The sequence below is a fragment of the Eptatretus burgeri genome, chromosome 8 (genome assembly GCF_056783735.1).
Source record: "Eptatretus burgeri isolate ZD-2024b chromosome 8, Ebu_testis_v1, whole genome shotgun sequence".
NCBI classification, from domain to species: domain Eukaryota; kingdom Metazoa; phylum Chordata; class Myxini; order Myxiniformes; family Myxinidae; genus Eptatretus; species Eptatretus burgeri.
In genome coordinates this window covers 12,214,581-12,238,758 of record NC_140968.1, presented here as the reverse complement: position 1 = coordinate 12,238,758, position 24,178 = coordinate 12,214,581, and the positions used below count along the sequence as shown (strand labels likewise).

The 24,178-nt window shown below is 44.2% G+C and overlaps 1 protein-coding gene across 4 annotated transcripts in view; it reads left to right on the top strand.

Moving 5' to 3' along the window:
* Window positions 1-24,178, top strand: part of VPS41 (VPS41 subunit of HOPS complex) — a 142,941-nt gene that overhangs the window by 19,809 nt on the left and 98,954 nt on the right. For all 4 annotated transcript variants that reach the window (XM_085890885.1, XM_085890882.1, XM_085890883.1 and 1 more), the window contains 6 exons: window positions 1,262-1,339; window positions 1,921-1,995; window positions 3,041-3,106; window positions 20,171-20,236; window positions 20,666-20,785; window positions 21,500-21,646. In XM_085890885.1, the coding sequence (XP_085747011.1) occupies window positions 1,262-1,339; window positions 1,921-1,995; window positions 3,041-3,106; window positions 20,171-20,236; window positions 20,666-20,785; window positions 21,500-21,646 (552 nt within the window). The remainder of the gene's footprint in view (window positions 1-1,261; window positions 1,340-1,920; window positions 1,996-3,040; window positions 3,107-20,170; window positions 20,237-20,665; window positions 20,786-21,499; window positions 21,647-24,178) is intronic.

The following is a 24,178-nucleotide window of genomic DNA, read 5'->3' as shown; positions in this document are numbered from 1 at the left end:
GGGCGGGGGTCAGGGTCGCGGACAGGACCCAGCAAAACTTCCACGAACGCCCCAGACTCCAGCAACGTATGCCTCGTCTCCAATAAACCTCCGACGAACACCCTCGAATGCCCCATGCAGAGCTGAACTCCTTCTGAAGTGAAATGAACTCAGACTCCAGCTCAGAACACACGACGCACACCAACCACTCACTCCTCCAAAAAGCTCCCCTCAAGACTGAGGATGGTGTCGTCTTTTTATGAACCTCCCCGAATGGGGTGGGGGCTCGGTGGAACAGATGTCATGTAAAGATTTAATAACATACCTAAAAAAACATCGCAACGCACACCTTTGATTCTCCCACTAGACAAAAGGAAAGGACCTGTCTTCACATGTACTTAATGAAATAACTGACTTTTGGGACATCTGTATGTTTGAATGCATATGGTTTCCAGATCCGTAGCAATATTAATTTATAATCGCCTCCATTGATGTATGCCTGGTGTTGGCGCAGTGGTTAGGGCAGCGGCTTGGGATCCAAAAGGTCCTGAGTTCAAGCCCCGTTCGGCCACTGAATTAATACACCAGGGGGTTGACTCAGCCTGTCATCCTTCCGAGGTCGGCGAAGTGAGTACCAGTGTACTGGGCCGGTGTATACCCCGGTTAAAATAGGTGTACCATATCCCTGTGTCGTAAGAGGCGACCAGGGTTGCGTCAGAAGGGCATCCGGCATAAAACATGTGCCAAATCACTATGCGGATCACACGGATGATCCGCTGTGGCGACCCCGAACGGGAGCAGCCGAAGGAAGAAGAAGAATCGCCTCCATTGATGTGAAAGTAAATGGGGCTGAGTTTGGTGCATGATCTGACCGGAAATGCTGACAAACTACCCCACTGTGCAATTGGTTTGCCAACTGATCACAATGGCTAAACTTCCTCCTGCAAACTTCTTTGGAACCACTGATCTAATTTTAATTTACCATCTTACAAGATAATATCGGCACAAAAATGACTCTTTTGAAGTTCACCTTCCTGGACGTAAAAGTGAGATCATTGATTTTTTTTGAATTTTGTTTCTGTTTAATCGTGAGATTCATTTTGCATTGAACGTTATCACAAGTTTCAGGCTGCAGAAATGTAGTTTTCATTTTTTAAAAATTTCAGTGACATCTTTCACTTGCATGCTCTTTGATTTTTGCTCTTTTGGCACACCAGATTACCCTAGTTTCCCATCAACCACCATAACCTTCTTGGTTCTCTTTTGCCCTTCCCTTCAACAGTTTTTGGCCCTTGGGACCCACTTTGGTAAAGTAGTTATCCTGGACATGGATGGTAACCGAGCCTACGAGTTCTCTTCGGTGAGACCACTGCTTATATCCATACAAATATTAAAACCATGCTAGATATGATACACATCTTGGCCTTGCACATTCTCTTTTACAAGTTACTTGGTTTAGTAATTCTGGTAATTGCAATTATTTTATTTTATTTTTTTAATCCATTTTTCAAAAACGCAGCTCTGCATCCAGGTGCAGTCAGGCATTCTTCCTCATTGGTTACTCCATTTCTCCCATCCCCATTTTGGAACATTGGACAGCATTCTTCCTTATTTCACAACAAATAATTTCCCTTCCATAGCACAGTCTTTTGACTTGTTTCGATGATGTTAATGGCATCTTACAGGTGTCAGGATAGCTTCAAAGTATCCACACTTACCTACAATCCACCTACAATGCCTTCATCAGCACTCGTGGACCATTAATGTGTACAATGAGTATGATTTCTAAATTGTATGCAGCATCTTGCCTTTAACCATTTTGGAAAAAAATCCAGTTTGGAAGAATATCAGATTTCTTACACATAGCACAACAGATGGCTTAATAAAGTCTATTTGATTCTTTCATTTGTTGCTGCTACAAAAGTCCTTTTGTTGTCACAGCATATGGTGACGGTGAACCAGATAAGCCTGGACGAGGGGGCCGAGTTCATGGCAAGTTGCTCGGATGATGGAAAGGTCGGTATAATTAAATTCCATTTACATTTTGTCAACAAATATATTGACCCTCTCGTAGTTTCCAGTGCTGTTGATACAAATGTACGTTTCGTGCAAATTTAAAGCAGATTTTTTTTTTCTAGGGATGTGTTGGGTTGACTTACCACCTGGTGTTGGCTTAGCGGTTAGGGTGGTGGCTTGGGATCCTAGAGTCCGAAGTTCAAGCCTCGTCCACTGAATTAACACCAGGGGGTTGACTCAGCCTTTCATCCTTCCTTGGTCGGTGAAATGAGTTCCAGTGTAGCAGCCAAAAGGCTGCACACGAAGGGAAGGGGTATTGACGGATTGATTAAATCTAGTATTGGCGTGGTGCAGGCATGATGGGCTGAATGGCCTCCTGTGCAAAATTTCCTTGTAATTCCTTGTAATATTCCTTATTCTCATGTTGCTGTGAGTACTGATGAACATCCATTTAAATAAGTAAACATCTCTGAGCTTTAACGGTGAAAACGTGTGTTTGCCGATGAAGATATTCTCCGCTTTAATAAATGCAGATAATTATTTTGCACAAGACAGGCTGCTCTCTCCCACCCCCCCCCCCCCAAAAAAAAAAATTGGAAAGGTACTGCATTGATTTATCTGACAAATTCCCATGTTACTCTCGCACGCACGCATCAGCCACCCGGAAGCATCTTACATGCACCACCTGGTTGCAGTCCTTTGATTATATGAACGAAGATGCTTTTCTTACCGTTCTTCTTTATAAAGTGCTTTTAGAATTTGTTTCGATAAATAAATAGTGCTCTTTCAGAAATTGATTGATTGGGTAAAACTAAAGGGACAGCCATTTCGTTCTTTGGGACCGTAAGCTTGGAGCTGGTTCGATATTATTCCGACCAAAAAGAGACCCGAAAACGATTACTTATACTTCAGAAATACTGCAATGTTGCCGTACATTTGATGTTGTACTCAGGGATATGAGAAATGTCTGTGTTGATGAGACGACATGTGAAGTCCATCATCTATCTTGCTAACATTGTTGTTTTTACATTCTTGTCTATCCCAGGTTTTTATCCACGGTTTGTACACCATCGAACATGACACAAGTTGTTTTTTTGATTCCCCTATCAAGGTAAGTTGTTTAATGGTTTGCTGTTTTATGACGTTACTATTATTGGACTTGAGAGGTTAGCAAATAGAAGTTATGATTTCAGATCATAGATGTTCTTACTGTAACATGATGTTGTGGATTAAGAGGTTGTGCTGGCAGGATGTCCGAGAGGTACTCACACTCACCTCGAAGATGTCTAGCCTGGGTTTGAATCCTGACCCAGCTATAAACTGTCCTCCCGGTGTTTCACAGGCAGGGTGATTCATCAGTGTGTGTGTGTGTGTGTGTGTGTGTGTGCGTGTGTGTGTGTGTGTGTGCCATCCCTTGGAAGGACGTTTAACTGTATGTCCCGTCTGCTTGCTTTAATCGGTGGAGGTTAAAGATCCCATGGTGTCCTTCGCGAAGAGCAGGCAATCTATCACCAGCACTGTGAACAAGTTCCAAATTCCTGCCATAACTACTTAGACGAGAATCTGGCCTGGCCACCCGGTTTGTGAAAGACCTCGGCCAAAAAGTTCCCCCGGCCAACCCCACAAGTACGTGGGAATAATTAGGACCATCAATAACGAAGAAATGGATTAAGGGGTCAATAATACAGGGTCGTAAGTTATTTCGTACATCAATTTACTGAAACACAGTTTGTTAGTTCCTTATTTTATGTTGCTGAATCACAGTTTCATAATTTCTAGTTTGAAACTAAATAATGAAAAACGTAGTTATTTCGATTAAGTTCCCTCACTGAGACTCCTAATACCACACCTCTAAATGTCCTACCTGATATGATGATGTTTCTCAAAAGGATCTTGAGAGAGGACCTTGGTAAAGATGACATTGTGGCATTCATCTTGCGTGAGTGCAACCACACGAGAACAATGTTGTTGTCGGCTCAGCATTGGGGATCTTGTGTATGATAATGGCTCATTAAAATATCACATTTGGTCAGTTATTTGAACATGATTATTTAAAATATATGAATGAAAACAAGCTCAAATGAGCTAAGATCCTCGTCCTCTTAATGATGATGTCATAAAAACGAATATGATGTCATTGTGATGTATCAGGTTGGCAATAAATCATCTATGCTAATGCCCGGCTTGGTTCCCACAAACAAAATTCAAACAGCTTGCCTAGTTTCAGGGATAATGGGAAAGGCGATTTCCATTCGTGGCGATATTATGACATCAACTTTTTTTCGAGGAAGAATTTCCAAAATCGGAGATGGTTATTGCCTGCGCGTGGGCTTTCTGCATATACATGAAAAGTTTCACGAAGATCCGATGAAAACTCTGGGTTGTGAAACAAAAAATGTCAAAAAATAGGAATGATGTCATAAAATTGATATGACGTCATAGTGATGTATCATATGAGCGGTAATTCATCTCTGCTAATGCCCTGTTCGATTCCCACAAACGGAATTCAAAAAGCTTGCCTAGTTTTGGAGATAATTTTTTAGTCGATTTCCATTAGCGGACATATTTTGACGTCATAACTTTTTTTCTTGGAGGAATTTTCAAAATGGGAGAAGGTTACTGTGTGCGCAGGGTATTTTTACATGTATACGCCAAGTTTCAGGAAGTTTCGATGAAAACTGTAGGCTGTGAAACAAAAAAGTCCACAAGAGGAAGATTAAGAACAACAACGTGAGTAAAACTTAGAGATCCTCCACGAGGACCTAATAATTGTTTTTGTCATTGAAAAATTAAAAGGAAGCTATCAAGCACATATAAGGGAAGGAAATTGAAAGGAAATGGTGTGCATTGTCTTCGCTTGCTGTCACTTCTCAACAGTGGAACTTTATGAATTTGATTTTAAAGTCGGCCTCCAAAGACAGTCTCCGACTGGGACTCCTCTGTCGTACAAAATCCTTATTTGGCACACCTGAACTCCTATCCACCTTCAAGGCCTTCATCCGTGGCTTAATGGAGTACTGCTCTTCCCTCTAGGCTGGCTCCCCAGCATTATACATTATTCATCTTTATGCCATGGAAGCCGAGGCCTTCAAGATCATTGGAATCTCGTGTGCTGAAGATGAGTCGATGGATCCATCACTTTGCCATCGCAGACTGGTCGGTGGTCTCTCTGTCTTCTTATACCACCTCGTTTCTGGTCTTGCACCCTCTGCTCTTTTTTTGCATGCTTTGTCTCTCTCCCCCTCCCCCACCCAGGTTTCTGAAAGGAAGACACGGTCCACCGTCAACCTCCTGGTGAAACTACCTCAATCCAGAGTCATTGCTCACCTCCACTCAATCACTCCTCTTATTGTCGCACCTGGGGAACCAACTTCCACATTCTCTTAAATCTCATTCTTCCCTCCAGGTCTTCAAGGCAGCTGTTCACCACCATCTCAGATCGTCTCCAATCCAAAACAATGATCATGTCTACCCTCGTATATATGAGGACGATTAATGGTTTACGTGGACTTTTTTTATTATGGAACTTCCAAAGGTAATAGTTCAAAACCGAAATTTTGGGCAATAACATTGGTTACTCTGAGTAAGTTATACAGAAAATTAATCAATCATGACAGAAGCATTCTTGGTAAAATGAAGATGGCAGCCAATGTAGTTGCACCTGCTGTGGAATAGAGAGATGTGTGATTGGGTACCTTGTGTGGGATAACTTTTTTTTTTCTTCTTTGATGGCACCAATTATTCCCATCTTGTGGGGTAGTGTGGGTCGGCTGATTATGGCCTAGGTCTTTCTGGAACCGCCTAGCCAGGCCTGACTCGACTGTGGCAGAAATTTGAAATTGGGTCAGGGTGCCGGTGAGAACTCACCTACTCTTCGTGAAGAAGGCCGTGTGATCGTTGGCATCCACCAACACCCCCGAGACTGGCAGACAGTCATCCAGAAAAACATCCTTCTGATTAATGGCACACACATTGATGCCCTGACCTGCATGCAAAACAATAGGGCGGTAGTTGGTAGGTGGTTCAAGATTTGAACACTAACAGGAGACAGCTCAAAGGTGAGTGCGTATACTTCTCTGCTATTCTTCCAGCAAATGGGATTGAACATTAAACCAGCTGAAATACACAGGACACGGTCTGCACAATTTGGTGATTCGTGCCTTTCACGTGGTTCGATGATCAAATTGTGCAGCGAGTTAAAAAATGGCTTTGATTTGGTGACCGATCTTGGACTTTTGCCAGGCAACCAAATGCTGTCACTCAAACAACATTGAATGCGTTGAACAACAAATTTTCGAATATCATTGGATTACTAAATGTATAATTGCAAGCTTGTTTAAACATTTATTCTCACTCATACCATCACCTATGACCTTTCCTGGGTTAACCACATAGCGAAGCTGGCGTCCAAAGCCAGCCGCAGAATGGGCTTCCTTCATCGATCCAAGTCTTTCCTTGAAAAATCAGAGGTGCTCACAGTCTGTAGCTTAATGGAGTACCGCTCTTCGTTGTGGGCTGACACCCCAGCATCACATTTGTCTCTCCTGGAAGCTCTCAAAATGATTGGAATCTCCATTAGTGAAGCCGAAGCTCATGATCTGTTGCTCCGCATCGCAAGCGGGTCAGTGGTCTCGATTTTCGACCGCCTATTCTCCAAAATTGCTCCCTCTGCTCTCTCAGTCCTCCGAACTTCCCTATCTGCTCCAGGATGTATGCATTCTTCCAGTAACCCCTTCCTGGTTTGGCTTCCAAAATGCAGGCTGACTCGAGTGTGATGCCAAACTGGTTGAAAAATGCGCCACATGTGAACCATGCACCTACAAATAAAGTTTGTATCAATCAGGTGATGAATGGTCACGGGTGATTACTGAAAAGTCATAAAAATAACATTCAGTCACTTTTTAACTAATCCTAATATTTCTGCAGTTTCGTTTATTGTGTCAACTCGGGCCGCAGAAAATTTATTAAAACTGCAGAGGTGAAACTTTGGGCTGTAAGAGGCATTGAAAAACCAACAGCAGCATGCAGTGAATTTTTTTTTTTGTATACCTTGTTGAGGTTCATACGAGAGCTATCACACAACGCACAGCAAGGGGGGGGGGCATGAGACGAGACGGGAGCGAGTGGGAAGGACAAAACAGTGGGGAACAGAGACATTAGGAGATCTGTGGATGGGAGAGGGATGGGTGGGGAATATGGGTATACAAGATGGACATTACAGGGACTTTCAGGAAGGAAATCAGGGAATTTGAAGGAGGTGGGTTTGGCATGGATTAACGGGGGTAGAAAAGACTCAGGATTTCAATGGCGACGATAAGAAGTGGTGGTGAACAGCTGTTTTGAAGGCCTGGAGGGAAGAATGGGATTGAATAGAGTGTGGGAGCTTATTCCAAATGCAGGGAAAAAGAACAAGTGAAGGTGAGCAGTGATTCTTGATTTTGGTAGTTTTACCAGAAGGGGGTTGTTGGTGGACCTTGAACGCCCTGCGGAAATATGGTGGGGACAAATCTCAGACAGAGCAGGGTGGCTAGACGGGAGAGGAGACTGTAGAAGACAGAAAGACCACCGACCTGCCTGCGGCGAGAGAGTGAGCGGTCCAAAGACCCAGCCTCATCGCGGGAGATACCAATGCTCCGAAATGCCTTGGTTTCCACAGCGTGAAGCCGAGAAAGGTGTGAGGCAGTAGCACCAGCCCAGAGGAGAGAGCAGTACTCCATCAGGCTGTGGATGAAAGCTTTGTATGTGGTCAGGAGCTCAGGTAGGCTTAAAAAGGACTTTGCACGATGGAGGATTCCCAGTCGGCGACTGGCTTTGGAGGCCAGCTTCGAAACGTGGCTTTCCCAGGAAAGGTCATGGCAGATAGTGAGACCCAGAAGCTTGAAAGAAAGGACTTCTTCCAGAGGATTGTTGAGAAAGTATATTGGGGGGGGTGGGGTTCCAAACGATCCTTTCGGAGAGAGATAGTGAGAGTGTAAGATTTGTCTGGATTGAAAGACATGTTCCACGTGTTGGACCAGTTTGTGATTTTATCCAGATCTTCAGTGAGCGAAGAAGCTGCTGCTTGCCGGACTGAGGGATGGCAGATGGTACGGCAGAGGGTGGAGTAATCAGCAAAGAGATATAGAGGATTTTCCAGAGTTGGAGAGATCTGATGAAAACCAGAAAAAGAACAGGACCCAGAACGCTGCCTTGAGGAACTCCTGCCTGGACAGGAAGAGGGGATGAGAGAACTCCATTTCGGGCCACACGTTGGCTGCGATAGGTGAGGAAGTCTGCGAGCCATGAGTGGAGATGGCCTTGGATACCAGAGGAAGAGAGTTTGGTGAGCAGGGCAGGGTGCCAGACTGTGTCAAAAGCACACGATATGCCGAGGGATATGGCTCAGATTTCATGTCCGGCATTGAGGACCTCCAACTATTGTTGGGTGGCATAAGCAGCATATCCAGGGTAGAGTGACCTGGTCTGAAACCAAATTGATGATCGGAAATCAAGCCATTGGAGAAGAGGAAGGATTTAATGTCTGAAGCGATGATTGAGGAAAGGCAAGTATCGCATACATGCATAGAATAATAATATAAAGTAGTATCCTAAAGGCATAAAGATAGTTTCATCACGAGAACGGCATTCGGTTGCGCGCATACCTCCGCCAAGCTGAACAGTTTACGTTTTCTATCCCGTTGATAGACCGGATCTGGATCTGGACCTGAAGAAAAATCGAATCGGCTTGTTCTTCTCACCTAACCAACTCATCCACAACTTTTTGAGCTATCGTACTACATGTATATCGTCTTTAGCCCCATCTCTCAATGGTGAAGAATCACTTAAGAAATTATATTCTCGGATCTGGTTTCGGATCTTCACCAAAATCAAATCAATTCGTCTTTGTCACACACCCAACCTGTCCATCAAGTTTTATCTGAATCTGTCCACATATTTAGAGATATCATGATCACGGACACACAGGCCTTTATTTTAGGCCTCCACCGACAAAGTCGCCAGAGGCAATATGTTTTTGGGTTGTACGTACATACGTCCATGCTAATTCCTCTGTTTGCTTTACAACCACTTATCCAATTGCCAGGAAATTTTCACCATTGGTGTGACTACTCATGTCGAATGTTTCATAATTATGATGTCACAGGTCATGTGTTGTGGCAGCCATATTGGAAAAATGGGAAAACTTTGGACCTCTGTATCTCTGATACCGCTCCATGGAGAAAATTGAAACTTGGCACATCTCAAGTACTTCCCATGGGAAACAAGTGGGATTTTTTTTAAATTGTTTCATCGGTTGCTTTGTTATGACGTCATAATTGCATATGTTGAACGCTTTGTCCGATCAGTATGAAAATTTTTCATGGCTAAATTGAATTGGGGGGAGGGGGTGGTGGGGTGGGGGGATTGATGATGTCATTGCTATGTGGTTCAGCAGACTTTTTTAAATTTTTTTTTAAATGTGGGCGGAGGTATAACTGGTGACATCAAAGAGTGCCCTTCTAGTTTGAGCAAAGTTCTGGGAAGTCGGATGTAATGTTTATCAGCTTTACTCTTGGGTCGGGTTCAGAATTTTTACCTCCGCCACGGAAGGTGGACGGAGGTGATGTTTTCACCACGATTTGTCTCAAAATGTATCCGGATTCGGATACTTTGGAGCATTCGCTCCGAGTGTTATATCGAATTATTGTTATTGGTTTTCTTGGTTTTCTTGGCTTGGTTTTCACCCCTGTTTAAACAGGATATCTCAAAAAGTTATTGACGAATTCCGATGAAAAATGGTGGACAGGTTGGGTGTGTGACCAGGACGAATTAATTCGATTTTGGTGAACATCTGGATCCCAATCCGGAACTGAGAATTATTATTTTTTCATTGATTCTTCAGTATTGAGATGGGGCCAAAAACGATGTATGGCATGATATCTCAAAAAGTTGCAGATGGGTTATGACAAAACTTGGTAGATGAGTTGTGTTGGGGACAACAACAAGCATATTCGATTTTGGTTCAGGTCCGAATCCAGATCTGGCCTATCATTGGGATACAAAATGTAAACTGTTTAGCCTGGCGGAGGTATACGCATTACGGAATGCCGTTCTTGTCTATTTCTGTATTCATCGTCAAAATGGCCTTGATCTCCGCCGTCAGAAAAAAAAAAAACATGTGCAGGGCAAGTACAGATATTCTTGCTTATTCTGCAACCTTTCTGTGGACCACCTGAATGGAGTGTGGGAACCTGTGGTGGTGCACAGACCACAGTTTGGGAACCTCTGCTTTTAACCATCATGTCACCGAGTCTGGTCATTATGAGCAAAGAAACTGAACTGATTGTCTCATCCGATTCCGAGGATATGAATGGTATTTTAACCAACAATTAAAATGGATAAGTGGGAGCTGAATTCATGTTCACAAAATGAAGTACCCAAGTTGGAGTACAAAATTTGTTCGTCGTGTTTTTATCACATCCTCAATAAATGCTCGGATTGTTCCCCTCGTCTGCCAATGAAAATATGTAAATGTATCTTTTAGCAACATTAATTGCACATTCATTTATTTTATCCGATAACTTTGTTCTCGCGTATCTGGGACTTGTTGGACATGCACTTTGATTATTTTGGGTGTTGTCATATTCACCGTGTAGGCAGCAAATGCCCTCTATGCAGCGATCGTATCTAGGTGATGTGGCATCGTTAACTGGAATGGCAAGGTAGGATCTACCTGAAGAGCTCACATTTGGAAGATAAGATGTTGGTTTTCCGAAAAAGCGCCATCAATTTGCGTCTGCATTTTTGCCCACTGAGGATGGAATATTGTGATCCCCCTCCATTAGATTGGAGTATTGTGATACCCCTCCATTAGATTGGAGTATTGTGATACCCCTCCATTAGATTGGAGTATTGTGATACCCCTCCATTAGATTGGAGTATTGTGATATCCCTCCATTAGATTGGAGTATTGTGATACCCCTCTATTGGATTGGAATATTGTGATACCCCTCCATTAGATTGGAGTATTGTGATACCCCTCCATTAGATTGGAGTATTGTGATACCCCTCCATTAGATTGGAGTATTGTGATACCCCTCCATTAGATTGGAGTATTGTGATACCCCTCCATTAGATTGGAGTATTGTGATACCCCTCCATCAGATTGGAATATTGTGATCCCCCTCCATTAGATTGGAATATTGTGATCCCCCTCCATTAGATTGGAGTATTGTGATAACCCTCTATTAGATTGGAATATTGTGATACTCCTCCATTAGATTGGAATATTGTGATACCCCTCTATTAGATTTGAATATTGTGATACTCCTCCATTAGATTGGAATATTGTGAGCCCCCTCCATTAGATTGGAGTATTGTGATACCCCTCTATTAGATTGGAATATTGTGATACCCCTCTATTAGATTGGAGTATTGTGATACCCCTCTATTAGATTGGAATATTGTGATACCCCTCCATTAGATTGGAATATTGTGATCCCCTTCCATTACATTGGAGTATTGTGATCCCCCTCCATTAGATTGGAATATTGTGATCCCCTTCCATTACATTGGAATATTGTGATACCCTCCATTAGATTGGAATATTGTGATCCTCCTCCATTAGATTGGAATATTGTGATCCTCCTCCATTAGATTGGAATATTGTGATCCCCTTCCATTACATTGGAGTATTGTGATACCCCTCCATTACATTGGAATATTGTGATACCCCTCCATTACATTGGAATATTGTGATCCCCCTCCATTAGATTGGAATATTGTGATCCTCCTCCATTAGATTGGAGTATTGTGATACCCCTCTATTGGATTGGAATATTGTGATCCCCCTCCATTAGATTGGAGTATTGTGATACTCCTCCATTAGATTGGAATATTGTGATACTCCTCCATTAGATTGGAATATTGTGATCCCCCTCCATTAGATTGGAGTATTGTGATACCCCTCCATTACATTGGAATATTGTGATACCCCTCCATTACATTGGAATATTGTGATACCCCTCCATTACATTGGAATATTGTGATCCCCCTCCATTAGATTGGAATATTGTGATCCTCCTCCATTAGATTGGAGTATTGTGATACCCCTCTATTGGATTGGAATATTGTGATCCCCCTCTATTAGATTGGAATATTGTGATACTCCTCCATTAGATTGGAATATTGTGATCCCCCTCCATTAGATTGGAATATTGTGATACCCCTCCATTACATTGGAATATTGTGATACCCCTCCATTACATTGGAATATTGTGATACCCCTCTATTAGATTTGAATATTGTGATACCCCTCCATTAGATTGGAATATTGTGATCCCCCTCCATTAGATTGGAGTATTGTGATACCCCTCCATTACATTGGAATATTGTGATACCCCTCCATTACATTGGAATATTGTGATACCCCTCCATTACATTGGAATATTGTGATCCCCCTCCATTACATTGGAATATTGTGATCCTCCTCCATTAGATTGGAGTATTGTGATACCCCTCTATTGGATTGGAATATTGTGATCCCCCTCTATTAGATTGGAATATTGTGATACTCCTCCATTAGATTGGAATATTGTGATCCCCCTCCATTAGATTGGAATATTGTGATCCTCCTCCATTAGATTGGAGTATTGTGATAACCCTCTATTAGATTGGAATATTGTGATACTCCTCCATTAGATTGGAATATTGTGATACCCCTCCATTACATTGGAATATTGTGATCCCCCTCTATTAGATTGGAATATTGTGATACTCCTCCATTAGATTGGAATATTGTGATACCCCTCTATTAGATTCGAATATTGTGATACCCCTCTATTAGATTCGAATATTGTGATACTCCTCCATTAGATTGGAATATTGTGATACTCCTCCATTAGATTGGAATATTGTGATCTGTAGTGTCGTGGCAGAGGTGCGAACAGGCAGACACGAGCCGGAGGGTAACACAACTCCGCTTTGTTGCCTCGAGCGAGAGGGTGGGTGTAGGATGCCCGTAACTCCGCTTTAGTACGCACTCGATGCACCCTACAGGTACACGACCTACAAGACACTGCTAAAGATACCACATGCTGCTAAATGGTGCTACAAGTCCCGAGCGGGCGAGAACAGCTATATGCATTGCAGACACGTGACTACTCTCACAACTCCTCCACGCCCCCACAACGCTCCACGCCAATACGCCACACTCCTCCCTCCTAAAAATATGATTTTTTAATGACAAGCATAATTGGCAAAGAATACTACGACATAAAAAAGCAAAGAGGAACAAAATGACATCAACCAAGCAAAATCCTCCAAGTACCACCTCACTTGATCTAACCCTTGGGTGATGGTCGGGCTGAGAACCAAACCCAGATGAGATGGCTCAAAAGAAAAGCGTGCTTCATCCGCACAACCTATAACAATAATACCATCTTTAATCTGGCACATAATACACCCTTCTATCCCCATCACATCATATACTGTGTTGGTGCGAGTCAGCTGAATCCCAAATGCAGTGGACTGGCGCTCGAGTACTGAGTTGCACGACGAAGCCAATGATGTTTGCAGACCATAATAACAATGGCCGTGTTAAAGATATATAGAGGGAAGTCTGGGAGCACAGTAGAACGATGCAGCAGAAGCGCCCCCAGGCGGCCCATGCTGATACGCCTTCCGGCGAGGTCGAGATGACACCCCAAGCGAACCTCCCCCGGCACCATCAAATGCCCCCAGTCGACAAGTTGGCACATCTCCCTCAGACAGGACCGAATCAGGTAAACACCCCGAGTCTGCAAGCCCCGCGGGCGCCAGCGCGGCTGATCTTGGCGAGATCAGAGGTCTGCGCTCCATGGCGCCCGGCACGTCTGACCTTGGCGAAATCAGGGTTGGGGGTGGCGCTGAACAGCGAACCTGCCCCGGCTCCCCGCCATCAACTCGAACCAGGCAATTAGCCGGCTCCATTGCCAGCTGTCCCACACCAAAACCGCGCACCAGCACTGGGCGCAACACCGCCCCTGCCACCGACCCCTTAGGTCGCAGCAAATCCAGCCGAGACCTCAACGCACGTCCACATAGACGATCAGCGTTGACTGGATGCACAGCAGTGTCAAACAACAGCAAAAACATCGTTGGCGCAGATGCAAACTTCTCTTTACGTACAGCGCGTTCCCACAGTATAATTCTAACACATGAGGTTGCAGCGAACTGCGGATTGCCATCGAAGACCGGGATCTGGAAGACCTCTTTATTCGCAACGATCGTCCGCAAGTACTTTACATCAAAGAAAGCATTGATCCCAATCAAACACATTTTGCTCACACGCGGACCGTCGGCATTTGCTTTTATAACACCATGCTGAATCACTCGTGCCGCGAGAATCAAACATACAACAATTAACAAATCATGAACCACGCTGCAAGCAAGCCTCTTGGTTGTCACGACTTCGAGGCGACTTGCGTGCAGGTCCTCATCTGAACGTCGAAGAGGACACCGTCGATGGTCGCGTTCCGCAAACTTCTTGAATGCGACCGGTTCGCTCCAATCCCCCGTTGAAATCGCCTGAACGACACGGATATGCACTGTATCATGAGCCGACTCCACCGCGACCTGCTTGGCGGTGATCGGCTCATCCTGGACCTGGCCCAGTGCCAACACATCAACCCGGTTGGTTGATCCAGACGAAGGTGGACCCTCCGCGCAACGCAATCACGCGAGTCCGTCGCAGCCGGCATGCTTCCCGTTGCTCCGGAACCGTATACCGTAGTTGCAGGAAGCAATGAACGGAAACCCAAGTTGTAACGCCGCGGCCCCTGCCACTGAGACCTCGACCTCGGGTCCCGAGGGAGGCCCGGGCCCAAACGGAGGTACGGGGCCCGAAGGAGACACAGGCGCACCTGGAGGTACGAACTCCGAAACAGGAACCTCCTCCCACCGACTCGCTAATCGGCTCGGCACGGGACGTCCAAGGTCACTGGCTGGCGCTGTCCCGTCTAGTTGAACGCGGGCCAACCAGCTCCGACCCAAAAGGGCGGGGCCCTCCCTTCGCACCACGAACAGCGAGAGTGCGACCCGCTGACCTTGATGGGCGACCAAGACGTGTGCCCTGCCAACCGCTGGTAGCGCTTCACCGGTATACGTGTGCAACGCGAGGGTAGACCTGAGAAGGTGTAGACCGGGGAGTGCACGAGCGGTGCGCTCGCTTATGATCGACACCGCCGCTCCGGTACCAACTCGAAACACGATCGGCGTTCCATCCACAAAACCTTGCCCAGGCTGCAGGTCTCGACCCGGGACGTAAAAGAGTACGTCATGCACAAAACATCGTACCGGCTATAGGTCTCGCCCCGTGTCGCTGGGGTCGCTTCGTACATCGCCATCCATGACCGTTATGGTGGCCAATGACACTTGGCACACACACCGTAGATGTCCCTGAGTGTTCAGATCGTTCTCCGACTGGCCGCGTTGCAACGTTTGGCCAGGACCCGCACCGAAGACTGTGCGTGCGGCCGTGGACGCTTGGTACACCGCACGGACCTCCGGATAACCTGTCATGCTCTGGCCATCGAGGGGCCGGACATCCCTCAGAGTCTGTGCGACGGCCGGCGCCACTTCTGAGTTGAATGTAATATCCTCGTCCTTTCGCCATGGCATTGCAGAAACCATTTCCAACTCTTGCAAACCAGAAATAAAACGATCTTCGAGCCTGGCCTGCCGTTCACTCGACGTGAATTCGCAGGCGACAGCGAGATGTCAAACCCGTGCGGCGAAACTCTCGATGCGCTTCCCTGGGCTCCTCGCCAGGTGATCGAACTCGTACCGCGCGAGCTGCGCTGATTCCCACGGCGCTCTGTGCACCTCACAATACAATTGTCCCGGCAACGACTCAAAGTCAATGCCGAGGAAAACAGGCACTCTGCACACGTCGATCCGAAACATCGATGTCACCAAACTGTGGTGTCGTGGCAGAGGTGCGAACAGGCAGACATGAGCCGGAGGGTAACACAATTCCGCTTTATTGCCTCGAGCGAGAGGGTAGGCGTAGGATGCCCGTAACTCCGCTTTAGTACGCACTCGATGCACCCTTCAGGCACACGACCTACAAGACACTGCTAATGATACCACATGCTGCGAACTGGTGCTACAAGTCCCGAGCGGGCGAGAACAGCTATATGCATTGCAGACACGTGACTACTATCACAACTCCTCCACGCCCGCACAACGCTCCATGCCAATACGCCACATGAACACCCTCCATTAGATTGGAATATTGTGATACCCCTCCATTAGATTGGAATATTGTGATCCCCCTCCATTAGATTGGAGTATTGTGATCCCCCTCCATTATATTGGAGTATTGTGATCCCCCTCCATTACATTGGAGTATTGTGATCCCACTCCATTAGATTGGAATATTGTGATCCCCCTCCGTTATATTAGAGTATTGTGATCCCCCTCCATTACATTGGAGTATTGTGATCCCCCTCCATTAGATTGGAGTATTGTGATCCCCCTCCATTAGATTGGAATATTGTGATCCCCCTCCATTAGATTGGAGGATTGTGATCCCCCTCCATTAGATTGGAGTATTGTGATCCCCCTCTATTAGATTGGAATATTTTGTTCCCCTCTATTACATTGGAAAATTGTGATCCCCCTCTATTAGATTGGAATATTGTGATCCCCCTCTATTGGATTTGAATATTGTGATACCCCTCTGTTAGGGTGGATTAGTGTGATACCACTCTATTAGGATGGAATATTGTGATCCCCCTCTACGATATTGAAATATTGTGATACCCCTCTATTCGGATGGAATATTGTGATTCCACTCTGTTAGGATGGAATATTGTGATCCCCCTCTTCTATATTGGAATATTGTGATCCCCCTCTATTGTGATTGAATATTGTGATACCACTCTGTTGGGGTGGATTGGTGTGATACTGCTCTGTGAACGATGGAATATTGTGATACCCCTCTGTTCGGGTGGATGAGTGTGATACCGTTCTTTTCGGATGGAATATTGTGATCCCCTCCATAAGGATGGACTATTGTGATACCACTCTATTAGGATGGAATATTGTGACCCCCCTCTACTATATTGGAATATTGTGATCCCCCTCGATTGGAATGGAATATTGTGATACCACTCTGTGAGGGTGGATTAGTGTGATACCGCTCTATGAAGGATGGAATATTGTGATACCACTCTGTTCAGGTGGATGAGTGTGAAAGCACTCTTTTAGGATGGAATATTGTGATCCCCCTCTATTAGATTGGAATATTGTGATCCCCCTCTATGAGATTGGAATATTGTGATCCCCCTCTATTAGATTGGAATATTGTGAACCCCCTCTATTAGATTGGAGTATTGTGATCCCCCTCCATTAGATTGGAGTATTGTGATCCCCCTCCATTAGATTGGAATATTGTGATCCCCCTCCATGAGGTTGGAATATTGTGATCCCCCTCCATTAGATTGGAGTATTGTGATCCCCCTCCATTAGATTGGAGTATTGTGATCCCCCTCCATAAGATTGGAGTATTGTGATCCCCCTCCATTAGACTGGAGTATTGTGATCCCCCTCCATTAGGTTGGAATATTGTGATCCCCCTCCATTCGAGTGGAGTATTGTGATCCCCCTCCATAAGATTGGAGTATTGTGATCCCCCTCCATTAGATTGGAGTATTGTGATCCCCCTCCATTAGATTGGAATATTGTGATCCCCATCTATTAGATCGGAATATTGTGATCCCCCTCTATTAGATTGGAATATTGTGATCCCCCTCTATTCGATTGGAATATTGTGATCCCCCTCTATTGGATTGGAATATTGTGATCCCCCTCTATTGGATTGGAATATTGTGATCCCCCTCTATTAGATTGGAATATTGTGATCCCCCTCTATTAGATTGGAAAATTGTGATCCCCCTCTATTAGCTTGGAATATTGTGATCCCCATCTATTAGATCGGAATATTGTGATCCCCCTCTATTAGATTGGAATATTGTGATCCCCCTCTATTCGATTGGAATATTGTGATCCCCCTCTATTGGATTGGAATATTGTGATCCCCCTCTATTGGATTGGAATATTGTGATCCCCCTCTATTAGATTGGAATATTGTGATCCCCCTCTATTAGATTGGAAAATTGTGATCCCCCTCTATTAGCTTGGAATATTGTGATCCCCCTCTATTAGATCGGAATATTGTGATCCCCCTCTATTAGATTGGAATATTGTGATTCCCCTCTATTCGATTGGAATATTGTGATCCCCCTCTATTGGATTGGAATATTGTGATCCCCCTCTATTGGATTGGAATATTGTGATCCCCCTCTATTGGATTGGAATATTGTGATCCCCCTCTATTAGATTGGAAAATTGTGATCCCCCTCTATTAGCTTGGAATATTGTGATCCCCATCTATTAGATCGGAATATTGTGATCCCCCTCTATTAGATTGGAATATTGTGATCCCCCTCTATTAGATTGGAATATTGTGATCCCCCTCTATTAGATTGGAAGATTGTGATCCCCCTCTATTAGATTGGAATATTGTGATCCCCCTCTATTAGATTGGAATATTGTGATCCCCCTCTATTAGATTGGAATATTGTGATCCCCCTCTATTAGATTGGAATATTGTGATCCCCCTCTATTAGATTGGAATATTGTGATCTCCCTCTATTAGATTGGAAGATTGTGATCCCCCTCTATTAGATTGGAATATTGTGATCCCCCTCTATTAGATTGGAATATTGTGATCCCCCTCTATTAGATTGGAATATTGTGATCCCCCTCTATTAGATTGGAATATTGTGATCCCCCTCTATTAGATTGGAATATTGTGATCCCCCTCTATTAGATTGGAAGATTGTGATCCCCCTCTATTAGATTGGAATATTGTGATCCCCCTCTCTTCGATTGGAATATTGTGATCCCCCTCTATAAGATTGGAAGATTGTGATCCCCCTCTCTTCGATTGGAAGATTGTGATCCCCCTCTATAAGATTGGAAGATTGTGATCCCCCTCTATCAGATTGGAATATTGTGATCCCCCTCTATTAGGATGGAATATTGTGATCCCCCTCTATTAGATTGGAATATTGTGATCCCCCTCTATTGGGATGGAATATTGTGATCCCCCTCTATTAGATTGGAATATTGTGATCCCCCTCTATTAGGATGGAATATTGTGATCCCCCTCTATTAGATTGGAATATTGTGATCCCTCTCTATTAGATTGGAATATTCTGATCCCCCTCTATTAGGATGGAATATTGTGATCCCCCTCTATTAGATTGGAATATTGTGATTCCCCTCTATTAGGATGGAATATTGTGATCCCCCTCTATTAGATTGGAATATTGTGATCCCCCTCTATTAGATTGGAATATTGTGATCCCCCTCTATTAGATTGGAATATTGTGATCCCCCTCTATTAGATTGGAAGATTGTGATCCCCCTCTATTAGATTGGAAGATTGTGATCCCCCTCTATCAGATTGGAATATTGTGATACCCCTCTCTGAGATTGGAATATTGTGATCCCCCTCTATTAGGATGGAATATTGTGATCCCCCTCTATTTGGATGGAATATTGTGATCCCCCTCTATTAGATTGGAATATTGTGATCCCCCTCTATTAGGATGGAATATTGTGATCCCCCTCTATTAGATTGGAATATTGTGATCCCCCTCTATTAGATTGGAATATTGTGATCCCCCTCTATTAGATTGGAATATTGTGATCCCCCTCTATTAGGATGGAATATTGTGATCCCCCTCTATTAGATTGGAATATTGTGATCCCCCTCTATTAGATTGGAATATTGTGATACCCCTCTATTAGATTGGAATATTGTGATACCCCTCTATTAGATTGGAATATTGTGATACCCCTCTATTAGATTGGAATATTGTGATCCCCCTCTATTAGATTGGAATATTGTGATACCCCTCTATTAGATTGGAATATTGTGATACCCCTCTATTAGATTGGAATATTGTGATACCCCTCTATTAGATTGGAATATTGTGATCCCCCTCTATTAGATTGGAATATTGTGATACCCCTCTATTAGGAACTTACTTGGGTAATCAAAATGAAGCGATTGCTTCTCCTATTACATTATTCTTCCTTGGTTTCTTTTCAAGAAAACTTATTTCTTGATTTTGTTTTTTTTCAGGCGGTGGCTCTCCATCCCCAGTTTGGGAAAAACCAAGCAAAGCAGTTTGTTACAGGTAGTGACAAGGTAATTTTGAGTTTTCCCTACTGATGAATTTGTCTTCCTTGTGCTTGTGGCAATGATCTCCAGAACCTCAGGTACATTCTAGTAGTGCCCTATCAGCTTCGCTCATACTTTTTTTCTTCTGATTTATTTTTAAGCTGGAAAGAAATGGAAAGTGTGACTTGAGATGTAATTACGTGCATGATTTTTTTGTATTTTTTTTATCGTACTAAAATGCTTTTCCATGTGGTATTTCCTCTTAAATATCAATTCCTTGTGTTATTTATAGTGAGGTATAATGCAGCACAAGCTTTCCCAGGTCCTGTGACCATCAAAGATTAATACAGGTGTTTTTAATTTTTTTGGAGATTCAGAGGCTAATTGCTGTTTATTTTTCTGTGAAACCTTCTTGAGGTTGTTTCATCCAATTCCCGAATCCCTCCGTGTGTCCAGCTGCTGCTTTGTGAGCGTGCCTGGCTTGGGAGGCAAAAGATGTTGACTCTGCACCAGGGTGAGGGTACGATCAGCACCATCAAGTGGAGGACTGACCTCATTGCTTGGGCCAACAGCAAGGTGTGCCGAGCTGAGAAAAAGTATTGGTGCATTGGTCATCATATTGAGTACAAGTTAGGTCAACAGAACCGTTATGTAGACTTCAGTAAAACGTAAAGAAGATTGTTGTTTACAGGTGTCGCAAAAATTGACTTGGGTGTGCAACGCGGCGACGATGAGCCAGATGGTCTCATTCCCTTCTTTACGGTTGTATGGGATCGTGCGACCCCTCGTTGCACTCGGTGTAGTCCCACGGAGAATCTGGACCCTTTGTATATTAATTTTTATTATGCATACAGAAAATATATATTTAAATGCAATGGATTAAATTCCCGACCTTCAAACGTGGAGGCGAAGCCGTAAATTGGCGAGCCATCTTGAACGTTCTCACGTGCAACCGACTGCCACTACTCAAGCGAGCAGTGAATGTGTCGAATAACTAATTTTGACTAATCACCAGATTATTACAATAGTAATTTTCAGGAGAAATTTCCACGTGTTCCCATGGAAGCTCCAAACTGGTTATTTTAATCCAAATTTGGTGAGCTCCAAATTTAATCAAGATGAAATCTTACCCTTTCATGACTGCCACCTTGTTACGGCATGATGTCTACATTTCATTCACGATGGATCTCATTAATGCCAGCAGCTGTCAACGTTGTCTCCCTCTTTGATTTTTGTACAGCCAAATATACTTTACTACCTTGACTGGTCCTCCATGTTCTGTCTGTGCAGGGTGTGATGATGTATGACATGACTCAACGTAGGCGCATCACCACAGTCGTGCGGGACAGCACAGATCTGCGTGAAGAGATGTACCCTTGCAGTTTATGTTGGAGCGATGACCTCACTCTACTCATTGGTTGGGCTCACTCTGTCAAGGTGTGCATCAGATGTTGTATATAGATATAATGTATATATTGACATATTTGATTGATGACAAAATTTAACAATAGATTTAGAATGAAGGATTATTCTTGCTGATGAAGGCTATTGTCGATCTGAGTCGGCGGACAGGTAAAACGATGGATGAAATCAACAAGACATTGATTGACAGAGGAGACTCACAAGATACGAAGACTAACACTAAACAAGAAGTTACAGTAAGAACAGAGTATGGAGAGATAGAATGGTGTGGGATTGCAAAAGGGGTCATGGGGTGCATTATTTCCCCTCACTTGTTCAAGCTTTACAGTGACTGACTACATCATCAGGAAATCAAACTTTGATGACATTGAGGTAGAACCTTCATGTAATGAAGGTGCTAGAGAGGATTCTAGATGGAAGGATGAGGAAGATGGAGATCGGAGAAGAGAAGCAGGGGGTTTGAAAGGGTAGGGGGGACGACGGATGGGATGTTCATGCTGAGACAGCTAGTGGAGAAGAGGTTGGAGGTGCAAGGTGAGATGGCGTTGGGAATTGTGGACCTGGAGAAGGCCTATGAAATTGTCCCGAGAGAAATGGTGATGGCGACGCAGATGGATGGGAGTGCCAGAAGCAGAAGTTAGGTCGGTGGAAGGGATGTACAAAGGAACGAAGGGAAGAGTCTTGGTTGGTCCTGTGATGTCTTCATTCAGTGTGAACATTGGTTTGAGGCAAGGAAGCGCTCTCAGCCAATTCATGTTTATCATGGTGATGGGGCTGGTTAAGCACGAAGGTGAGCTGGAGGAGAAGTATTGGGAGGATGCTGTATGCGGACGATCTAGTTGTTGTGGTGTAGAATGGGTGGGATATGCAGGAAGTTCTGGGTAGTGGAAGGAGGAATTTGGGAAGCATGGGCTGAAGATGAGTACAGAGAAGACTGAAGCGATGCGTGTCGGGCATCAGAGAAAATAAAAGAATATCAGGTTGGAGGGGAAGGAGATCAGACATCAGACAGGGAAATAGGTTTGAGTATCTGGGAGGAACATTGACCGAGGATGGTAAGTCCGAGGCAGATGCACAGACGAGGATTCAGGTGAGTGCGAATGCATAGAGGATGGTGGAGGGAGTAATGGCAGACTGAACTAGAAGGGCACTCGGTGGAGCTCATACCTTAAATTAATTAAATTAAATCATACCTAACAAAAATTAAATAATTATCATATCCAGATGTGGATTCAGATCTTTACCAAAATCGAATCAATTCATCCTTGCCACACACCTAACCTGTCCACCAATTTCCATCCGAATCCGTCGACAACTTTTTCAAATATCGTGCTACATATTAGTTTTGCCCCATCTCTCAATGGTGAAGAATCACTTTAAAAATTCTGGTAGTCGGATCCAGATCCGGATGTTCACCAAAATCGAATCGGTATGTCCTTGTCACACACCCAATCTGTCCACAAAATTTCATCCGGATCCGTCGACAACTTTTTTAAGATATCCTGCACACAAACAAACAAACAAACAGACAGAAAGGGTTGAAAACATAACTTCCTTCATCTTCGATGGCAGAAGTAAAGATATGAAGTAAATTGAAAGGGAAGGTTCTGATGTCATGTGTAATGCCGGCCTACCGTTACGGTCTGGAGATGGTGGTACTGACATTGAGACAGCAACAGAGGCTGCAGGTTTGCGAGAACAATTGAGTCAAGAGGATTGCGATCGTGAAGTGGATGGGCAGGAGGAGGATGGAAGACCTCAGGGAGGGGGTATTTGTGTGCAGATGAGCTTGACAGAGAGATTGGTGAAATGCCGGCTGAGATGGACTGGACACAGTGCGGATAGGGGGAGAGAGAATGGCAAAGAGAGCGGATAGGTTGAAGGAGCAAGGTCGGAGGAAAAGAGGTAGATCGCGGTTGAGATGGGAGGATTGTGTGAGGAGGGATATCCGTCAGGTAGATGTGGTTGGATAGCGGAGAGAGTTGGCTGAGGACAGAGGGAGGTGGAGTAGTGTCATTGTCAAGGTAAGGCAGAAGCTTGGTGCCATCAGACCTCACCCCTTATAAAGGGGAAAGGAGGAGAAGAAGTATCAACAACTGAAGGTACACTGACGATGCCACTCCGTTTGCAAAAAGTGAAGAGGATTTTATAAAACTGCTACAGACAGTGAAGGAGGAAAATGAAAAAGCTGGTCTTCATTTTAACATGAAAAATATTAAAATCTTGTCAGTTGAGAAGATTAGGAGACGATCAAGTGGAAATAGGAGAAAGTTTCATCTTCCTCGGTTATAAGATTGAAGCGAGTGGAAAATGTGGAGAAGAAATCAATTCACGGTTCGCAATGGGGAGAACCGCAATGTCAGGATTGATACAGATCTGGAAAGACAAAGGTGTGACAACACAAACCGAGAGGAGACTGGTGAATGACCTGGTATTTCCAGTTACAATGTCTGGAAGTGAGTCATGGACAATGAAGAAGAAAGAAAGGAAGAAGATTGACAGTTTTGAAGTGTGACGTTGGAAACTAATGTTTAATATTCGATGAAC